Genomic DNA, 22,717 nt, shown 5'->3' on the forward strand with positions numbered 1-22,717 from the left:
GAAGGTACCGGTTCGCGCCTAAGAGTTGAAGCAGAAAAAGGGACCCTCACGGGGTTTGTGGCTACAGGAGACCGTTTTGCTACCGTATTTTACCAATTTTACCAGCGCAACGGTTAAGCATTTTCGGACCATTTAATTTACTGGCGCTTCGGCGCTGGAAAAAAGCCCAGTGGCTTTTCGTCGTTTTTGTGTGTTTGGGTCACTCCACTATTCTCGCTCTTCTCAATAAGAACGCTCAGTGGTTTGGTTGTGGAGTAGCTTTTTTTAGAAATTCCATATACCCGACCGCCACATTTCGTCGCGCAACATAAATCGTGAGCGCAAGTTTTTCTCGTACGCGGTATATTTTCTGCATGCCGCTATCCCTCCGCAAGCGGCCAAACCGTCCGCATTTAGTCGGCGGCATTTTTTGCGCGACCGATAAGAAAGTTGTCTTTGGGTTCGATTTGGGCCCATAGTTTTTGGGGGATGGTTTGTTTTTTTTTTGTGTGTTTGCTGTCGTTTTCCTTTCGGAAGCTTGATCCTTCGTTTTCGCATCCGCTACTGACTGGTGAAAGCATTTCGCTGTACGCGTCCGTATCGGACGGTTTTATCGGATTATTTCACCTGGTGTCATTAGTTAAGCTTGAATACAATTTCAAAGTCGGTATCGGTTGGGCACCGATGGGATGGGGATTGGGGAGTGGGAGATGATCGGAAAAATGCAAAACACGAAACGGGAAGAGCAAAAACGTTCCTGTTTTGTCCCATCATCAGACGCCGTTTTGCTCGTTTGTTGGCTTCCGGTGTCGAAAATGGTCGTTGCTTGTTTTTGTCTAACTTTAAACTTATTGTGTGTCAAACTTCAGTTTCCAATGTGAGCTAAGACCTTATGAAATTGGGAGTTTGGAGTGGAAATAGACATTCAAACTATTTCTTCATGTATGACTTTCTTTGTACAAACAGTTAATTTAATAAAGTGTGCCCTACAACAAATAGCATCACAGATAAAACGGCGAGAAAAAATATGGAAAACCATGGCGACACCTTAAAAACAACGTCACGCAAAGATTTAGTGCAATCCCGTGAAAAACTGCCCCAGCGACGGAAACTGACGAAGCCTCATGGTCTCATAGCAGGTCTAGGGCTTCTGTTTTTCACTGACAGGTACAAATTTGATGTACGGAGAGAGTAAGGGAGCATAATCCTACAAAGTTAGCCTAAAAATACATGATGTGTCAAGCGATACTCCTCATGCTATCAATCACACTCCTTTGTTCGTTCGGTACTTCGCTACTACCGGGATAGTAAACGGGACGATCTATCTATTTACCTCAAGGAGTATCTGAATATGCGTCTGCTCGCTCTGTTGAAGCATCATGACCATATGTTGTACAGAATTTAATGAATAGAATTTAACATAGGGTCCAAGCGTACGGCAATTGCATTTGAGTTTAATGAGGTAAATTTTCCAAAAGCTTATTAATTGCTAAAATTTTATTTTCCCAAAATTCGAAAAGGATCGCCTTAATAATTAAGATTCTAAAACGTTTTCTGCGTGATTAATTATTTACAAAAATCGAAGTGGGATCTCTGAGACTTTCTTTGGCTTATCACTCCAAGTTTCCAAGATTGAAGAAAATTCATATACAAACTTGATGTAGAGACATTAAAATTTCTCACACGACATCGAACAGTTTAATCATATTCTCTAGTATTAAGTCAACCTAATGTTGGCACTTCAAGAAAGCCCTTTTGGGTGAACAATGCTATCTAGCATTTGGTTAATTTCCTGCGATAAAGTCCATTTCCTTCACCCCAGAGCAAGTGAGCAAAATGAATTGCTGATGCAGAGAAAGCATGGATGCATCTCAATTGCCGCAGGCATACAAAAGAGCACATCTTGCGCACCCGAAGAGAAAAAAAACTTTTATCGTTATGTTTGCTTTTCACCTTCTCCCCATTATGCTGTGTTATCTATTCGCGTTGCGTTTCGGTTGGAAAGTGAAATTGCACCGCATACTGAACAATGAAGTTGAGCCGTTGCACTTGACTCATCGGTTTTTGGGCTATGAGTTTTGTGCGTTAAAATTTGCTTTAATTTTGGGGCACCCAAACCCTAGCGACCGGCTTCTTCACTAAAAACGTGCAGGAAAAACAAGGGCAGAACACCAGCGAAAGCAAGCGCGAGATAACAAGCGCAATAAAAAAGTGGTTCTGCTCATATCTATCAAAACTGTGGGGTGAATCGGTAATAAATGTTTTAATTTCTTATCGTCGTTCCTGTCTTGTCTTGTGAGGGGTCCCTAAGTGGGCTGTGTGACGCGAGGCAAGCGGAGGGAATGGTTTTTTTTTTATTTAAAGCGAGGGAAAATGAATGGCAGTCAGAAGGTTTCACCGAAGGAGGAAAAAAAACACCACACACACCACGGGTGTCTTTGGCCGTACGGCTTTGTGGGTGAGCGATGAGTGAAGCGGCAGAACGCACCGTGCCCCGTGTGGGAAGCGACGAGCGACGGAAAGATTAACCAAATTTTCGGACGAAAGCGAAGCGTACAACGCACTAGAATGAGATCCGGAGCAGGCGCTGGCATGGACGGATGGAAGCCAAAATTCCAAACATCCACCGTTTTCGGAGGGTAAAAGAAAGACCGTGTAAGAAAGCCGTGCAGCCCGTGAGCTGAACGGGCAAAAAGGAAACCGAACGTCAATCGATAGCTGACAGATCCGTCAAAAAAGGAAAGCAGACCACGGCCGCGGTTGAAGGATCGCTTTAAAATGTGAAACGGCGCAGAGCGCGCGAACGGGATGGGGCGAATCAGAGACAAGGAAAACATGACAAGACGAACCAAATACAGCCGAGTGACACATTAATGAAAATCCCAACAGGAGTTTGAAGGTGGAAACGAAAAACAAAACAGAACTAGTTGTATTTTTTTTAATTTTTGCTTCTCCTCACCACGATGGACATACGGACGCACACCTTTTTCACTCGATCCGTTTGTGGAACGTTTGCTAGAGACACACGGGAGACAACGGGGACGGATTGTTCTATTTTGTGTAGATATTTTGTACGTACATCGTAACCCGCAGATATGCGTTTCCCGCTCCACCCCAAAAGGCCGATCGGTGTCGATCGCGGTTTGATCGACAGAGGTTGATGTTTTTCTTCACCCCCCAACTTCGGTACGCGTATGAGTTTGACAGGAACTCATATTTGACATTTTCCGCTCCTAATCACTTGTTCGGGCGGTTGTCACCGTTGATCGGAAATGATGTCCGCCACGGGTATGCGGATCGACCGTGGCCGAGAAAGTTGATCCGCTGTCCTGTACGCCGAAGCGGCAGCCGGACGAAACATGTGTCAGCCGGGAGCTGGAGGAAACTGCCGAAGGAATGCCTCCTGGAACGCCGAATGGTTTTGATACATTTTGTTTGTTGTTTAAGGTGAGCTTGAATTTGTGTTCGCTTCTTTTTTTGTGCTTGTTGCTGGAAGCGGGTCATCGAAACCCGGAGCGAGATCGTCCATCAACCACGAAGCGCCAGACAGGAGGGACCAAATGCAAAGGTTTGATTGCACCAGCAAATGGTTCAATGGTTGTTTCACTATTTGCTTGAATAATTATTCCGAAATGCAGGCCCTTTTCTTTGCATCTTGAGCATTCCGTTTGGTTTTATAAAACACACACACACACACACTCGGCTACACACCACGAACGCTGGCGCAAAGGAGAGGCACGATAAAGATATTTGTCTTCACTGCCGCAAAACAAATCACCCAGCGCCTGTCGTCTAATATTTTACATACACCGCTACCACCCGTCCGCACCCATTCGCCACCATCATCAGCCGTGGGTTGCGTTTTGTGTGTTTTGTTTTTGGTTTTTTTTTCGGCGCTCCGGTCCACTCCGAGGCCGAAATGGTTTTGGTGGGGCCACTTGGGTGCCACCGCATCCCACTTCGCGCGCGCGGTAAAGCGGTCTCGGAATGGCAGAGGAGCTATTTTTCAAAATTCATAAGTACGCCACGGGTAGTGGCGTATTCCACGACGCCGGGGCAGTTTCGGAGAAAACACACTGCCTGCTTCTAAGCTAAATCGAGATGGTAAACGAGAAACAAAGAAAAGAAATTGAAATAAACAAAAATAACAAGCAACTTTAACCGAAAAACCACGGCAGCATCAGCCGCCGAACACTTGATTGCGCGTCTGGGGACTTGCTGATGGGAGGAAAGTTTCAAGGTTCGGTCCGAGCCCGGTGACCAGCAGAAGAGTCTTCCCCCTAACGAGAGAACTCCAACAGCATCGAGGCTCGTCAGGCGGACCGAGCGGTTCCGTTCCGTGCCCGAAACCCGAAGAGGACGACAGGTTTCTCCTAATCCATCAAATTCAAGACGGGAGCCTTTTCGGTGCGATTGCTGCGTGTTAAACGAGGGTTAAATGCTTGTTTTTTTGCTCTTCCCGCACCGTCCCACCGAGGGCCCAGTCCCCTTTCCCTGATTCTCGTTTGGTTTAAACTTCCTTCCAGCATAGCGCTTGGCAGGCCTTGGGATCCGGTGTAGAGTTTCTCAGGAATCGATCCTACTAATCCTCCAACCTGCTGCTAGTCAATCAGTCCTAGAGCGAGCAACTTGTCTGCTGATTAACGTACGGGGTCCGGCGTTTCTGCTCTGTTCTATTCGCGTCCCGCAAATCACCACCCCCACCCCTTCACCCTACCACGTGAAGGTGAAGAAAAATGTGTTGTTTCTATTTTGTGTCCAACGTACCGTGACACACATGCAGAGGATAGAGTTTGAACGGAGAGTACGATTTTTTGGAATGAAAAACAAAAAATAAACATTATAACATATTCTTCCCAAATAAAAAAAAAAAACAAACCCGCACACGCACTCTTTGCGTACAGAATTTTTGTAACACTACGCATGTTAAAATGCTTAACCCACCACCGAATAGCTTCGTGTTTCCACGCACCGGACCGATCATATATACATATTTTCGTCCCGATTCGCTGCTATCCCGCCTTCGTACCATGCCACCCCAGTGTGTCCTCAATTTTGTGGCTGGCACGGTCACCACAGCCGTGCGCTGGCAACCTCACGCCAGCCGCCGGTTCCACCATAGTCGGCGGGACAACTTTTCATTTTGCAGTTTTGACACTGTGCATAAATTAAAACGCGAACGGCGTACAGCACCCGTAACAAAGTAGGTAAAGAGGAGAAGGGGGTTTTGAAGGGGGGAAAAGGAGAGGGAGGAGGGACTCAGAGCAGACGTCGGTTTTTGGTGGATGAATTTTTTGAAGGTTCCGAACCTGTGGAACCGTGAGCATTATCACTTGGATGCGGTTGTCGGGTTCGTCGCTTATGCCCTCCGTGGGGCAGTCTTTCGATTTTTTTTCTCTCTCTTTCGGCTCATAATCGTAACCGTTTGTGGCGCTGAGTTTCCAAATTGTTTGGAGCGGATGTTTTGGAAGATGATGGTGTCTTTACATGGTTGGTTGAGATACAACAACCGTTTATTTGTTTTGGATTTGAAGTAGTTTCTCCCCGAATGCGCACGTGAAGAAACATTGGTACAAGCGGCGGTATTAGATAGTTACAAAATCATCTAATTGTTTGCTTACCAAAGGACTTCACTTTGACGCCTATTCAAATCAAAATAGCTTTTCCTTAGCTAAAGCATTACATCTTTAGAGAAACATCCGAATGTACTGACTGGACCGTCCATTGCACCGGTTAGCAATATATTGCACAGAGTGCAATCCGTCCGCCCTTTTAAAAATACACTCGCCAAGGGTCCCGGCATTGACGGCCACAATGCCAGCCCTTAATTTGCTATCCATCAACTATGATGTGATCGGTGCCTCCTTTACAGTGCAGTGGGCCGGATCCACCGTCAGGGATTGATGAATGGCTCTCCCGATCGGGATCTTATCCGGCCGTCGCACTACCCCATTCCAAGACGCAACGAACGGAACCGGGAAAAAAGCTTATATTTCAGTTTTATCCTTGCCCTTTAAGTTTTGTTTTTACCCTCGGGTTTTTTTTTCTTTCAAAAATTGCAACGCCATCGGAAAAGGGACGTCCCAGGCCAAATGCACTGCTCAAACTGCAACGGGAACGAACCCCCCGTATTCCGTACGGCTTGTATTAAATTCACATTAATTCCGTTCCATCAAACGTCCGGCCGAAGGGAAGTCAAATTCAAGTTGCAAGCGCACTGCAGACGCCCCGAGGAAGCTTTGGGCAGGGCTTCGTCAAAGTGGCAACATTTATGCAAGGGTTACTCTAAACCAGACTCGGCAAACGGTGCAACCCCTACGGGTGGATTGCTTTCGTCGTAATTTTAGTGCATCTGCGCTGTTTCCTTACCCCCGAAATGGGCGTTAGTGGAGCGATGATTGATTAACATCAGTGCGCGAACCGGGAATGCTTCGAACCGATGATCAACCACGATGGATTGCTGAAATCGATGCAAAATCGCCAACGGTTCCGGGCAGACGGGACGATTATGCGAGGTCACCTTTTTTTCTCCCGAAAACCCTTTCGAAAGAGTTTGCTGTGATAAGAGCAACGGAGGATATTGTGCAGTTGACTGACGTGCTTTAATGGAACGGTCCGAAATGAGCGGTAGATTGTCCAACATATATCACTAGTTTAATTGCAGTGTAAAGTGGATGCAGGAGATGTAAGCGCAATAATGCCGGAACGATATTGAACGATGGTTATTTATGAGAAGGATATTTTCCTGCAGGCCGACAAATATATAAAAAAAACATTGGATATGCACTACGGTTCTTTTTGGTGAACTAGAACTACTTAGTTCTTTTTCAATTGAGATTAGTGCCGCTCAGTTCATCGTCATTTTAATAATGCAAAATAAGGCTGCATTCCTTAGAGCGAACTAGTTCGATAGATCGGTTGTTCGGTTCGGTTGTTTCTCATTTTAATTGAACTAAAATTAACGCACTGTTCTTTGAGCGAACTAGTTCGATTCTTACTAATTTTTGTTTAACGAAATACAGCATACGATTCTTTGAGCGTTTAGTTTACTTCTTTTTCATTTTTTTAAGACTAAACCCGAATCACAGCTCCTAGAACCAATTGAAAGAACTGAACTGGTTCGTTTAGTTTTATACGGGAAAACCTAACAATTTTGTTGGCACAGTTAAGCTTCAAGAGAAGTCTTGGTTTACACGGTTCGCTCGTTCCTTTCAAAGCACTGTACATAACAATTCACAGTTCGTATTCTTTCAACAAAACTCTAATTTGAGCCCCAAAATGTCTTTACTTCCAATTAGTTAGGGGGCCCACCCATAGTTCTTCGAACAAATTAAATCAAAATGCTCTGCTAATAATTCATGCATTGGCGATATATTAGGGATTATCCAAAACTTAAACCCACAAATCATACCGATCAATTAAACATCTAAGATACTGTATAATGTTTCCAACTAGAAATATAAAAACCACAAGTACCAGCCGTATGACCGCCGTCCGGGAGAACTCTGGCAACCCATCCATCTTGGCAGCAGCAAATGCGTTTAATCAAACATCGATCGGCTGTTTAATTCAGCGCCTAATTGAAATGTTTTACACCTCACTACACCTCCTTCCGAATGGCATCGTTCATACCGTACGGCCACAACCGCATCGTCGTGTTCGCGTTTTCAACCTTCACCTCTTCACCGTGCACACACGTTCATCCACAAGCCCTGTGACATATAGGTGCGACAGAACGGTGCGATCGTGACCCGCGAGATCGAGTGATCTGTACGCCCGGTGTACGAAGCGAACGCAAATAGGTTTGCATCGCGCACGTGCTTTACGAGGTGAATCTGCTCGAAACGAGACACGGTACCATGGGCCGGTGATCGATCACTTAGAGTCGTGGCGGTGGCTGGTGGCACCCCATCCTAGAAGTCACCCCCCATACCCACAACCCTTCCTCGCCGATCTCACCACAAATCGGGAGGGGGAGGGAAAAGACAGATTGAACACACTTCAGGAAACAGGTCCGCTTGGATCGATCTTTCCAAGTGCACCACGGGTCCATACACACACACACACATTACACGCTGTACATGGAGCTGATGGGTGGTGTGCTGCGTGCGAGAACCGTTTTGTTGTCATTGCGAGGTGGCCGTTGCAGTCTCCAACGGGGCTCAATCTCAGTTTAGAGCTCGCTCCAGAAACTGGCAACTTCGTGAGCAAGAGCAACAACAACACGACCGTAGCAGACGGCAAACTGGTTCTGGCCCACTGGTGAGACACTAATACACACACACACACACACACACACATATACAACCGGGCAGTGGCAACTAGCTGGAGCGAAACCCGGCGCAACTTCCCGCAAACCAGTCACATCGGAAACGGGCTAAAAACGCGCGTCACAATGTCAAGCAAACCGCAACCAAAGCGAAGCCAGCAGCCGCAACACCCTCGAAGAACATAAGTACCATTTCCACTCACACTACACCCACACATACGAGGGCACACACACACACACACGCACGCGCACGCACGCACAAGCGGGGCGCAGACACAACAAGCGTGATTATTTTCCCTTCCTGCTACCACCACTCTTCCTACACCTGCTGCTTTTCTTTCGACCCCGAACAGAGGGTGTGTGTGTGTGTGTGGTTGAGCGTGTAGTAGATTTACATAATTGTACGATCGCCGCCCGCCGGAATCGAACGAAACACAATCTTCCGTTGGGACACACCCTGCCGTGTACGTCGCCATCCCTGCCCTAGGAACCCCTGGCTACCCAGGCTGGCTCGTTCGAAGTGGAACATTTCGGTTCTCGCCGTTCGATCTTCCTTCCCCGGGGGCGATGTATACAATGCTCTCTGGGCCACGTTGGGCCACAGTGCCACGTTCGTCAGCATGGAACTATGGGGAACTGTGTTTTTGGGGTGTTTTCTTTTTTTAGACCCTCGCTCTTGCTTTCCTGGATGCTGAAGTCTATCATCCGAGTGAGGAATGGGTCATGCTGCTCACGAGCAAATTGCAACCGGGGAACGGTACGGTACAAGGATGTGAACTATGGCAATGCGGTGGACTACTACATCAATTACAACCTGAGAGATATAAGTTGAACTTGATGAGATGGAGTTTGATTGAAGTTATCCAGACGCCAAGTTACTAAAAGTCATTGCGACTAAACTTTGAATCCAACACATTTATTTTTGTCTCGAGGTAACCAGTTTTTGACACCTTACTTGAACTTTTGTCTTGGAGTCATGTAATCTTACTTTCTATAAAGGTATCAAAATGTAAGTTTTTTCCTCGCAGCGTCAACTCCCAACCCAAAAATAACCCAAAGATGTACAGATGGTTGATGTTGCAAAAATAAGTTTTACGAGGTGTGCAGAAAAAATAACAAATTTAATTGTAATATGAAAAATATATAACCGTAGTTAAAATTTCACGAATAAGAGAGACAAAAATACGCATTTTAAAATACAGAAGGCTTTAGGCAGAGAAGAATTTAGGCAGGCTGCCAAAATTTGATGACTTGCATTCCAAACTTGATGCAGTGACCACAAACAAAAATCAAAACATAATATCAATCGAATCTTGTCAAAAATTTGTGACTTGTAGGCAAAATTTAGCGGCAACGGCTGCTTAGTTTAAAGAAATTCAGTTTGCTCGGTTTGCCCATCAGCGACTGCGTTCCACTCTGGAAGTGAACTCACCCCTATTAAACACGTTAAGACACAAAACGATCCTTACAAAATTGCCGACTCAATGCCGTGGACAATTATCGTCGGGGCGTTGAAACGTTTGTTGCACTTCGTCAATCGTCACCACCGGACTCACTTTTAACCGAGCAATTGCCACCGACCGGCCGGCCACCTCACCCTGGTCGAAACTATTTTGTTCGCTGTTCTGCTTCTGTTTGCCTTCTTTTCACACCACAACCGAAGTCATTTCCGATCTCATTCCTAGCGCTTCGCTAGCCGTTCGTTGACATTGCCAATTGCAATCACACTACACACATTGGGTTTGGTCTTCCTGCCGGTCGCCTCCGAAGGCACCGCCGAGATTGCTACCGACCACCAACCGGGTACCGTTCAGTGTACAACCGACACTGGGGACCGTATATATATCATCAAATGGAAACCGTTTGCGGTGGCGAAAGGTAAAGAAGGAACGGCAGAAAAAAAGCGCTTCCCAAAGGAAAAACAAGACACGCTGCTGCACTGCGCAGCATAGAAGCGACACCGGGGAAACTCACCCGATGCTCCACTGCGCCATTCCGCTCGCCCCCGGCATCGTTCTAGGTCCGGGTGCGTCCCGAAAGGCGTTTAGTGCGTATGTTTGAAGCTACCGGAGCGAGTCGAGGTCGCAGCACAAGTGCGAAATGCCAATGGCTGCAGCGCTCATTTGACCGAAGGGGATCGTGATTTCAGTGGCTGTTTTCTTGTCGTGTTTTTTTGCTTTGTTTTGTACCAATGTACTTACCGGTCACCTTGCCCGACGGAGGAAAATTCTCGGTTCGCCGTTCGAATCGTCGGTTCGCAACACTCATACTGCATCCAACGGTGCGCAATCAACGCCACTGCAGCCGACATTGACATTGTCCGACTGCAAACAGCAAAAATACCAAAATGATGATGCTGCAACCGTACTGCGCAGCTGGACACAGTTTTCCAACGCGTCGTTTGACTGTGGCCGATCGCGACGCAGCTAGACCAACAGCCACGGACGGACAAACGTTTTGGCTCGAGCTTTCCGGTGTTCGGTGCGATCATTATATTTACCAATTAGCGCACGGGTGTGAATGGTGCGTAATGAGATGTAGTTTGTTTCTTGGTCCGCATTTCGCTTCACCGCTCGCACCCGTTTTGTCATTTTCGCCATTATTACGGCGCTACCGAGGAAGAGCTACCGGAGGTGCCAGAGCGTACGAGCGTGACGCGCTTCCAAGTGCATTAGAACTTAATCTTATGCCGTACCCGTGTTGCGTTTGTCTCGCCGAGCTTTGTTCGTGCGTCGTGACGGGTCCGTGGTGGGTCCTGTTGTTGTTTTTTGCATTATAACATTTTTATTATATTTATCTAGAAGGTGTTAAATTAAATAATGATCATTTTATTAGCAGAAAACAATGTAGCCGGAAGGATGGTTTTTATGACAAATGTTTAACGGTCAATAGCATCAACGAAGCGCATTTTTAAATGAAGTGCAGAAAGCTTTCAATTTCAATGCAGCAAAACAAAAGACTTGAACAAGCGACGAACCTCACACGACCGGTTAGTGAGCTAAATTCTTCCAGACATCTGATGGTGAGCTGGGTTGTATTTACACACTATCAAAAGAAAAATCTGTTCCGATTTGTTTGTCTGGGTGGTGAGAATTGTGGCTACGAATTTCCCATGCATGAAATGGGTGTAACAAAAAAGAAAATCGTTACACGGTGACTCATAATTTAATTCGTGCGTCACTAGCAATTATTCTATTCTCTGCCGTTTGAGCGCTAATGCTAATCTTCTAAAACTCGTTCCCTATCATTTTGGATGCACCGAATGCATGTTCTTAACGTAGATGGTCCAGTTTGGCAGACGAACTGCGCCGGTTCACACGAATTTTAAAAACACAACGTAAAACACCAATAACAACGCACGTCAATGGTGATGCGCTGAGGCTAAACGATTAGCACGATCAAGAACGGTGGTTAACTTACTTGCAGGAAAAGCACCCAGAAGCATTCCGGCCTTGGGTCTCGGCATACGAGATCTGGAATCGTACTCCCCGAAACATGCTCCAGAAGCTGACGGTGGCCTCCTTTTGTCCGTCTAGCGCGTGTTAGTTTGTGAGCCGTTTCGTGAAGGAAGCAGAACGCTTCGACCGACAAACACGCGCTGCTTTTGGTCTGTTGTCGTGTGTTACGCAGCTCATTCTCACTCTCGTACGTGTTTCCATTTGGGGCCCAATCTCTTATGTGACGGTCGTCAAGCATTAGCATCAGCTCTGATCATGTATGTGCGCCCGTTATGCTTTTCTAGGTGTCATCAGTCCGCTTTCTCTGCAGGGGTAGTTCCACCCCTACTCGTCATTAGGTTCTAGCGGACATGGAATTTTCTTCCGTTTTGTTTGATAAGTACGCCATTATCTTTAACGGAAATTAAAAAACAAAAAACTGACTTCGTCAGGCAACAAAGGGTGATAAAGCTTAACATTTCCTACCCGTGTTTCAGTGTGACGTTCGCTCCGCCGTCTTGTGCCGTTCGGTCAGCTGGAATTGATAACGCTTGGACGGCGGACAGGCCGCAACATGAAACCAACCAATACCACCACCACCAACGGTCGGCAGCATGCAACGCACACCAGCACACATACCCCGGGATCGCACCGCAAAACCGTTGGCGGTGGACGGAATGTTTTCTCCGGGGCGACGATCGAGAGCCATCATAATCGTTACCGTTGTCACCATTCAAGAGCGCCCGGCCCTGGTTCCAGTCCGGTTTGTTGTTTTTTTTTTCGGGGTGTTTAGTTCTCGTCGGCTGTGTGCGAACAGAAAAATGAAAGGAGTGCCAAGTGGGAAAGAGCGGCGGAAAACGGAGAGAGAGAGGGGGAAAAGCTATGTGAGGAAGACGCGGTGGCGTAGCGGAACTGTAGCGGAATCGGTGCGTGTGAATGTGCGAGAGAGAGAAAGAAGATGTGTGTGTGTGTGTGTGTGTGTGGTGAGAGATAGAGAACGGGAAGGAGGCTGCGGTGGTGGTGGCGGCTGTGCAACCGGAACGGAGGGGAAAGCGGGAAAAAAGGGGAGCAGAAAGATCATAAAAATGTGAATACCACAGCGGGCAGACGGCGCAAAACAAAAAAAAAAGACTCGGAAAGGCTCGGCCCCAAAAACTCCCTTTGGACGCTCTGATGAAGCTGACAATGCTGAAGTGCGTGCTGATGACGACCGGGTCTGAGTCCGTGCACGGGAGGGGCCTGAACGAGGGCTGGGCGAACAACCGGCGGGGAAGAAGAAATTCGGTTCATCGAACATTCGTCCAGGTCCAGTTCATTGCCGGTTCCCCGGGTCCTGTTGTCTTGGCTGTTTGGAGCAACAAATGAAACGCCATTTTATGGTCGAGGTTCTGGTGACAAGATGAAACATAAGTTTTTTCGTTGCTGTTGTTGTTGTTGTTGTTGTCATGCTCCATCCCATCCATGTTGTGGTTTCTTCACGGTGTTGACGTTTCACCTTGCGCCGGATTCCGCTTTCTTCCCCCGCGTCAGGTTCGACTTCGGACATGGGACACGGTGACGAAAATATGACGGTACAGCACGCTAAAATAACCATTTTTGAGGAAGGTTCTTGTGTTGTTGTCGATGGTTGTGGTGCATCATGCCGGCGGGGTCAACCAAATAGAGGAAAAGATGCAACTTTGGGAGGGAAATATCAGCCAATAAGAAGGGAATCCGAATAGCTGTACCAAATAATCCGAGGGTGAAAGCCAAGAGAGCAGAACTCGATCTTCGGTACCACACGCTTAATATTCCTTTCTTTCGTGAAGCAATACTATTCACACGCAAAACAAAGAAAACACAAAACCAGCAATTTCATTTCTAACGAACCACGCACGGGCCCGTGTGTCACTGTTGGTGGTTTTCACGTAACCCGAAAACCTCCGTGTGTTTCTACAGCTTTATTCACAAACATTCACAATTTTTGGTACAAGATTGTTGCGCTTCTACTTTATACAGCTTCCTGCTACACGGGACGCACACATCTCCTAGGTTGTCGCACTCAATATGTCTTCTACCGGGCTCCGGGCTCACCGTTCTACCTCTCGCGCTACAAAACAGCGTGAGCCAGCTGGACAACCCCTGAACAGTCCGCGACAAACGCGACGATTCTGACTTACTGGCTGGCACCGGGTTTTAAATGACTAAACACTATTTACACGCATTTCACCACTGCTGCAACTGGCACAGCTTGCGCCTCGCTCTACACACTCCACTTAATGCTGACCTATGATACAATTGTTTCGCGCGCGCTTTGCTGCCCTACACCTTTTGGCACCGCACTATCGCTTAACATACCATTCCTGAAACGATCCTGATGCCGGTCTTCACATTTCGCAGCCCATGTGTGCCGCCCGGTCTGCTGTTCCTTAATCCGTTTGTCCCTCTCCTTCGCATCCCTTCTTTTACCTTCTTTACAAAAAAAACCCTCTCGGCAAACCCGGTTCTTCGGCTAGGAACGGTTCGGAACGTGCAGATAAGTAGCGACATGGCTGCCTGCCACCATCACCACGCGGACGGCGTATCGGCGGGTGGTGCAGTATCGGAAAATAAAATATAAAAGGAAAAATTAAAACAAAGCAACATCAACCGGAAGGTACCATTCTAGGGGAGGCAACCGGCGAAGGCAGAACGCAGACGCAGGGGTGGTTGTAGGTTGTATCGGTCGGTGGATTTTAAGCCAGGAGCGTCTGCCTTCCAAATCGCCGTTTTAATCCCGGCGGGGATGCCACGATGATCGCGGTGGCGAGTTGGGTTTCGGTTAGGGGTGAGCTTACCGGCCCGGACGGGGGACGTGTCAGCGGGAACGGTAAATGACGCGGGTGGGGATAATGGCGGGGGTCAGAAGATACCTTCGTGATGCTTCATCATTGCTAAAAGGTCGTGATAAGAACGGCACGCTCGTTCTGCTCCTTCATCGTCGTCGGTGTCGTCGCTCGCTTCATCTTCCCTACCATCTGCCGAAGAACCGCCGGCCGGTGGCCCTTTGTTTCGGCTGCTGCTGGCGGTTCGCTCGTACGATCCGTGCAGTCGCAAACGGAGAGGGCGGTAAGCCGGGAAGGGTGCGGGACAACGTGGGGCAACAAGCGACGACCCGACGACTCGTTTCAAGGTAAATTTATTGTTTTTACTTAGCGTTTTTACTAGATAAATTTAAGATAAATTACTTTATATATAGTAGATCACAATTTTTCCACATTTTCCACGCCCGGGTTTGTCGTCTTGTCGTGTTTTTTTTTTCCTTTTTTGTTTTTGTTTCTGTTATGCTTTTCCCTTCATGTTCCCTGTTCTGTGTTGTTGTGGTTTTGTTTTGCTTTTCTTTTTGATTGCCTTATTATTCTTTCGTTTGCTTCGTTTGTCTGCTTGCTAGTCTCTCTCACCACGTTATTCGAGGACGCTTCTTGCCGAGCCGATCGAAGCGTCGGGATCGAAGAGGATCCCGTTCGTTTGCTACTTCATTTCATACACACGCACACACAAACAGCCACCCACCCATGGTACCTGCATGATAACGGGGAGGAAAAGCGCATCGTCTTCCTGTATCTTTTAAGCCGCTGAATGATGGGGGTTTGGGGGTGATTTGCTTCCCTTCGTCCCTTCGGGGTTTTTTCCCCGTTTGCGAGAGTGTCGAAAAGAGTTCGTGGACTTCGTATGCTTCATCCGCGTAAAGCATTTTTTCCACCCCCATATGCTGCAGGACTCTTCTTCCACGGGAACGCGGATATGTCCGAAAAACACGGGATAAACTATTGAGATACCGTACTTCAGCGTGAGGCTCGCTTATTTCACGGTCTATTTTGGCACCCGTCCAAGTAGATTGACATTTTTTAAAGGGAAATTAATAATGTTTGGAAAAACTCATTAAGATTCATGTATTTTAATAAATCTCAGATATTCTTCACGATCCTCAGATATTCATAAATCCTCAAAGATTCATAAATCTTTAGGGATTCGGATTTCAGTTTAAACTCCTTTTGCAACCGAAAAAACAATTAAATCATAAGAATAAGAAGAATTTTTTGGTTCATTAGGTGTGAAAGGTCGAAGCTCGTTTGACTCCGGTGGTTTAGTCACGTCATTAGAATGACACCGAAAGACCCAGCCTCTAAAGTTCTTGTACAAGCTGGGAAAATAGATTAGCAGATAATGGCGTTCGACCATGAGCGGTTTTGTGGACTCAATCTGCAATGACTCTTGCTGTATGATTAATAAGTAAGTATGAACATTCATGGCTTTCAAATTTATTCCGAATTTTTCTAATTGTTGTATCCAAATTGCGAATGCGAAAGCAAGATAAATAGGAATTATGTTTTGATTATTAATCGACCGAATGTTTATAGGAAATTTTCTTGCAGGAAAAATTAGCGAACATAAATGTTTATAGCACAAATAATTCCTTCCAAACACCACCCACACAATATTCCGGGTGTAGCATACCACATTCTATCGACGTTTCTGATATGCTTCTGTGGAACAAGCGAATGCGGGAGGCAGGGGGTGGAAATACAAAAAAATGCCACCCCAAAGAAGAATGGACGGCACCACGGCCGGTGAAGCTTACGGATATTCGTTGTACAAAAATTCTTCGCTCCCTGGGGCTCATCAGTCTATCTCGCGAGGTTAGCCACGATTACCGCGTCGTCGTCGTCGTCGTCGTCATCATCGTCGTAAGCATCCTCCCCTACATTCCGCCTATCGCCACATTCCCCGGCCAGTAGTCAATTGTTGTAGCACGGCACACGGTATCGGCGCATATTAGCTTGATGTGGAGTTTTGCGCGAGATTACGCCCGACGAAGCGATCCCGCGGTCCGGGTTCGAACCGCACTGCACGGGATGCCGATGCGTGTCCACACAGCGCTCTACCTTCAGTATGCGAAGGGCCAACCATTTTTTGTTCTTACTCTGCTTTCCCGAACTTACTTCTTTTCCCTGCCAAAGGGCATACTGGCCGGTTTGCCCACAACGTGGGACCCTGGCCCATCTCGTGGGAGGCTGGCGAGCGGTGGCAGGCAGCACAAGGCAAGATAAGTTTCATAAAGCATAAGCTAAAATGCGAAAATATCGCACACGAGATTATGAGCCGGGTTGGGCCGGGTTCGGATAGGGACAGCGAGAAAATAAAACCGTCTTAAGCGAAAGGTTCGTATGTTGGGCTGTTACGTTTTTTTCCTGCCCTTTGCTCAGTGGTTGTCGTGTGTGGACCCGAGGGGAGGATGTAGGCAGTGGGGATGCTGTGGCAGCCGTGGAAGAGGATTAGAGCGCATTCGGGCGCTCACTAATTGAGGGGGTGAGTATCGTGGCCATGGAGACCCACGAGGCTGGAAGCTACAGTAACAGCAGCAACCATAGCAGTTACAACCAACAGCATTTGCCACGAACAGCAACAAAAAGTATCAACAAACCGGAGGGAAGTTTCGGGTCGGCTTTAAAGAAGTGCATACGAAAGGAACACCGAAAGGGCGGAGGGAAGGCGGAATGCGGAAAACTGGAGGAAAGGCCACTTGGTAAAACGACCTCGAACAGCCAACGGGGGTTATTCGATGCAACGGCCATGTCGTGGTCAGTTTTCGGGGCGGGCAGGACTTCGCGCTAAAAGACAGGGTAAAAAAGGCGAAAGCAAGAGATCCCTTTCCCGGTCGAGGGATCGTGTGCTTTTGAATGTCTGCATGTGTGTGTGTGTTTGTATGTTTGCATTTTTTTTCCCTTTACCTTCCGAGTTTTGGTGGGGCGGCATCATATCGTGGCCCGGGTCAGGTTTGGCCGGGGACTACGGGTAATTGTTTTAAAAACGCGACACCCGTCCTTTCGCTCTGGACCCTGTGTTCGCTTGCACATCACGCAAGGGACAATTGCGATGGCTCCACGAGCGGCTGCAACCAGCTAGAGAACGCGAGCAGGAACAATATTTTTCCCACCATGGTGACCGGACCCCCGTACCGAAGGGAGGTGAGAAAATTGAAATATTCTGCCGACCGACGACACTGGCAGCGGTTGGATGCAGCTGGCTCCCCGCTACTCTCACTCACTTGCCGGGAGGGTAATGCGCGTGCACACGAAATTTTTGGCATCCATGCAAAAAAAAAAACCGTCTAAACGTCTTAAGAACGATGCTGCCACGAAAATTGCATGTAACAATTATGCAGCACACGCTGCTGTCGGCAGGAAGCACCAATGACCAACGCGCTGACAAGATGGCTGCTGTTGCTGGTTGTTGTGTGAATAGTTTCAGCAATAGCAACCCCCCGACTCAAAATCAAGCCCACGAGATCAAATCTTCCACGCGGAAGATAAAAACCTAAATCACCCGATAGGCAGCGAACCTCACTTCCCCGTCCATCGAATCAAGCGCGATTCAATCGATCCAATTTTCCAGCTCTATTCTATCTGCGCGAATCAATCTGCCTCGGCCCCGCGGGTTCGGTTGCATGACGCTTGATTACGCTCCTATTGGCGTGTAATTCGATTGCGTTTGATTTGATCGATCCGTTTGTGCGCGGGCAATGCGAAATACAGGCACGAAATTCTGTACGAGGGTTCCTCGCTTCCTCACCGCTCGCGCGTTCAAGTCTTTCGTTCGCCGCAAACAAACGGAACGTTCGGATCGGATCACTCAATGAGTAGACCTGTTTGTACGCGTGCGTATGTGAGTGTAACTTTGCATTGATGTGTGTAAAAGGGAACACACAGAACACCCATACCTCCGTACCGTCAAGGGGTCCGGGAGGGTTTTTTTTTAGAATTTCTATTTAACTGCCACGCCAGGAGGTCCTTTAATGCGGAGCTTTCGGTTTGTTCTCTACGCTGAGCTCACAGTAGGCGAGCTGTACGTTCGTACGTAGTTCTACAGCTCAGACAGACACATACTCATGAAGTGATGCCTTACGGTACTCAGGGAAGGCGAGGTCAGTTTGCAGTGGAATAAATGAATAACAATAAAACAGAGATTAGGAAAAAACGAAGCGTACCAAGAGACGTGTGAAGCGAATGTAAAACAAAGAAGATGGCTTCACTGTACTGTTCTGCGCATGCTTCAGCATATTGCAGATCACGGCGGAATGAAGGTGAAGTTTATAATTACACAAAACTCTATCATCAAATCTTTTACGCAAAACAATGCGCGTTTCTGTCAACAGTTACACTTGGATGAAGGGTGTGATCTGACGTGAAGGTCCTCGAATAAGGGTGGTGTATCTGGTTTGATGTGGAATTGTTCTTGTTGTGTGCCATTTGAAAACGCCCTACTTCTTCTCTACTTTGTTTGTTTTTTGCTTCGTGCAACATTCGATTTGTATCTCTCCTATTGGTTGTGTTTTTCATTGTTATTTCATTGTTGTTTTGTTTTTGCTTGCTCTCGTGCCGTTTTTTCCGCTTTTCTTAGCTTTCATCCTACCTACACGTATGATTTACACGTACATTTACAATTAACTGTACAGCATAGTAAAAAAAACGCAATAAAACAACCAACTAGTAAATAGCAATAATATAATAATAATAAATTCCCACCGCTCACAAGGACTCACAGTCTTATGTCGCGCCGGCGTCGATCACCGTTGCACCATCACTCCCCGATCCCGGACCCGAATAGGCTATCGGACGGCGAACGTTTCCCGACACTTCTGCACCTGCCCGAGCACCCGTTCGATGCGGTCGACTAGAATCTTGACGGATTTCTCCGGCAGCGGTGGCAACACGTCCCGTATCTGCGCCGTCGTCGTGCGCTCGAACAGCGCATTCAACCGCTGGCCGACGCTCGCGTCCCGCAACCCTTCGAGCGCCCGGACCGTCGACCGCCGGAACACGCACAGGTTGTCCAGCAGCAGCCCGTGGTAGGCTTCGTACTTCTTCAGCAGCCGGTAACCGTGAAGCAGGCCCGACTCGTTGTCGAGAAAGACGAGCAGCGACGAGTCGGTCTGGCGGGCGAGATTGTGTGCGGGCGCCGCCATAATTTCCGCGTTCCACTGGAAGTTGTACAGGTTGTTGACGACCCGGTCCAGGTTGGCGATGAGGTAGTCGAACACGATCAGGTCGGACCACTGGGCCAGCTCGACTAGCCGCTCCAGCACCTCGGGCGAGGGGGGTTGTGATGGTGGTGCGGTCGCTGAAGGTGTTGCGCCCGCGCTCACGGGAACGTCCCGGGCTGTGCCGAGCCGATCGAGGAGCAGCCGTCTCACGCCGTCCCGGGGCCGGTCGAGTCCCTCGGTAATGTTGCGTACGTCGAATCGGTTCAGGTGACGCTCGAGTGGTCGGAATGGGTGCGGGATACCGGCTGGTTCCAGATTACCGATCCACTTGGTGATGACGACGGGCTTGGTTGGTTTCCACTGAGCACCCGCTAGTTCCTCCGTTGCTGCCGCCCATAGGCGTGCCTCCGGATCAATGATGGAAGCCGCACTCGGTGCGAGGTTGGTGAGGTTCAGCAGCTGTCCGAGATAGAACGAGAACAGCTCACCCTGGATCTGGTCGGTGTTCTGCCTATATCGGGCACATGCTCGCGTACCATCCCGGAACACCAGCAAACGGTTCTGCATGCGTCCGCAACCGATCTCTAACCGTTCTACCTCCGCCTCTCGGAGATACCGCGCCCAAGAGTCGCTCTGTCGTCGATCGAACCCTACCGGTAAGGCACGCTCAACACTCGCACCCCAGTAGATACCGTCCCGTATGACGCCCTCCACATCCTCCCGGTTGTACTCCTCCAGCTTGCCCGCACGAGACTCGCGGCGTTCCAGCACCGGACCGGTCGCTACCTTCCCACTTCCGGCCAACATTTGCTCCACGATCGATGCGCCCGGCGCTGGCAGCTTTCTGTCCATCAAACCGTCCGGGTCCAGTTTTGGCTGAAACATTACCTCTCCCTCGCCGACCAGCTTTTCCTCCGCGATAAACGACACCGGCGCGTACCGGCCCCGTGGACCATCGTCCGACCGGATATCGTCGATTGTCGGAAAATGAGGCATCCGGTGGGCAGGGTGATGCAGGGCTTGCAGCGCGGGCTGGGGCTCCATCTCGGGGTTGCCACCTTCCCCGCTCACCACCATCACCGCACCCTTGGTTGCTGCACCCTGCGAAATGCCGATCAGCGGCACAAACACACCGAGCGCCAGGCCGAGCGAAAACGCGGCCAGAACGCTCAGCAGACAGGCCTGCCGCTGGAAGGCGCGCCGTCGTCGCGCGGTCATTGACATTGCGCTGTCGCCAGTATCACGCTCTTGTTCACAACAGGCACCCGATTCGACGGTGCGCACGTCAAACATTTTCCGCACACAGCACGACAACAACAACAACACCCACCTGCAAACAAACACCCGTGGGGTCAATGCTGGATCCCGTTTTATTCCTTTTGTTCGTACCGCGCTGCTTAGTTTTCACCCGCGCGCGAAACACACAGACACACACGCGGGGTACGTTTTCCAATGATTTGTTTCCGTTTTCGGTTGTTGATGGGGTGAGATTACGCGCAGGGATAATGCACACGTGAAGCGGACTTTAAGCGTTTGACCACTGTTGTACCACGGCGAGAAGTTTTACAACACTCCAATCCTCGCTGAATATTCGCTCCGAAACACGCACACACACACACACGCTCACAAACTACAATAATGATGGCGATTTTCGGTTCGTGGCTTTCCGTTGTTGTCGTTTTTTTTTGGGACGTTTTTCACCCACGATCCTTACCGCACTGATCGCATCACACTCTCGGTCACTGTCGCTCTTCTTCACCGGTGGTTGCACCGTTTTTTTCTCGCTCTCTCTCTATCGCCCCGTTTTACTTCTTCTTCCGTATTGAGCCTTATAATAATTGATTTATTTGTGTGCGATAAACTCTCCCTCAGAATCCCTTTTTCCCTGAACGGTGGAGCGCTCGTTTTTTTTTTGCCCAGGTTTCGAACTGAGGCTACAGGCAACAGCACAGCACAAAAAAACCTCCGACACCAACTTCCAAACGAGACACCCCGAGAAACACACGAACTCCTCCGCACTTGCGAGACCCTTGCGATGGGACACACGAGGACACGCCGAAATCACGCATCCACACCGTACGGCATCAGTCGTCGGCGAGCGAATGGGGGGTGGTGAAGGATTATTTTTATTTCATACTTTTTTCGCCTCGGCTCGTCCGCATTGTCGAGGCACCGCGAAACCGGGAAGACGAACACGCCGGGAGGGTGTAAAGTGCCCCGGCACAATGCGGAGCACAATCACGATTCTCGGATGCGATGTGGATCCGCCGCTTCCTCGCAGCCGAACATAAACAAACTCATACACCGCACACAACCCGTACACATTTACACACGTACACACATATGCACACAGACACAAGTGCGCGCGCGGACACGTTCGTACGCACACTCACTAGCACGAGATGGGACCCCAAAAGGGGGTTGTTGTTGGGGTTGTTTGCCGATCACGATTGGGGACAATAAATCCTTTTTCTCCCGCTTCAAACAAGCCCCGTCGTCGCCGTTTGTCGACGTCGTGGGCCTCGCGATGTGCCGCGCGATATGCGATCCACACGATCGGGACGGGCTCGGACTGATTGCGGCTCGTTAGTACACGCTTCCTGCTGGCGGCAGGGCAGTAACCGGCGAGGTGCTACACATTATTATTATCACTGCACCGCAAACGCGAACCTTTTGCATCACTGCGCTGTATGCACCGTATGCACTTTTACCACCCTCTTCGCTCTTTACGTTGCACCGCGTTGACGGAACGATCGGGAGGGGTGCTTTCTTTTATTTTTGGAACGCTCGTTTTTATTTTCCTTCCTCCAAGAGCGCTACTTCTATATTTCAGCTATACCAGCCTCACGGTAAAGGCACGCCCGGGAATGAGAGACACTCGCGAAAGCACCACCGATGGGACAGATTTCCCGCATGCACTACTACGATCTGTTTGGGCGCCACCGTTTCGGGGCATCATTTCTACATCGCACACGAAATGGCACGACACACGCGTCACACTATGGTGCAGCACACTTGACACTGTTTGCG

The 22,717-nt window shown here is 48.7% G+C and overlaps 1 protein-coding gene across 1 annotated transcript; it reads right to left on the reverse strand.

Moving 5' to 3' along the window:
• Positions 1–19,312: 19,312 nt before the first annotated feature.
• Positions 19,313–21,042, reverse strand: LOC128304479 (extracellular serine/threonine protein kinase four-jointed). The gene has a single exon (XM_053041674.1). The coding sequence runs from the start codon at positions 20,978–20,980 to the stop codon at positions 19,313–19,315; it is 1,668 nt and encodes a 555-aa protein (XP_052897634.1). The 5' UTR covers positions 20,981–21,042.
• Between the last annotated feature and the right edge of the window lie 1,675 nt (positions 21,043–22,717).

Source organism: Anopheles moucheti, chromosome 3 (genome assembly GCF_943734755.1).
Source record: "Anopheles moucheti chromosome 3, idAnoMoucSN_F20_07, whole genome shotgun sequence".
Taxonomy (NCBI): domain Eukaryota; kingdom Metazoa; phylum Arthropoda; class Insecta; order Diptera; family Culicidae; genus Anopheles; species Anopheles moucheti.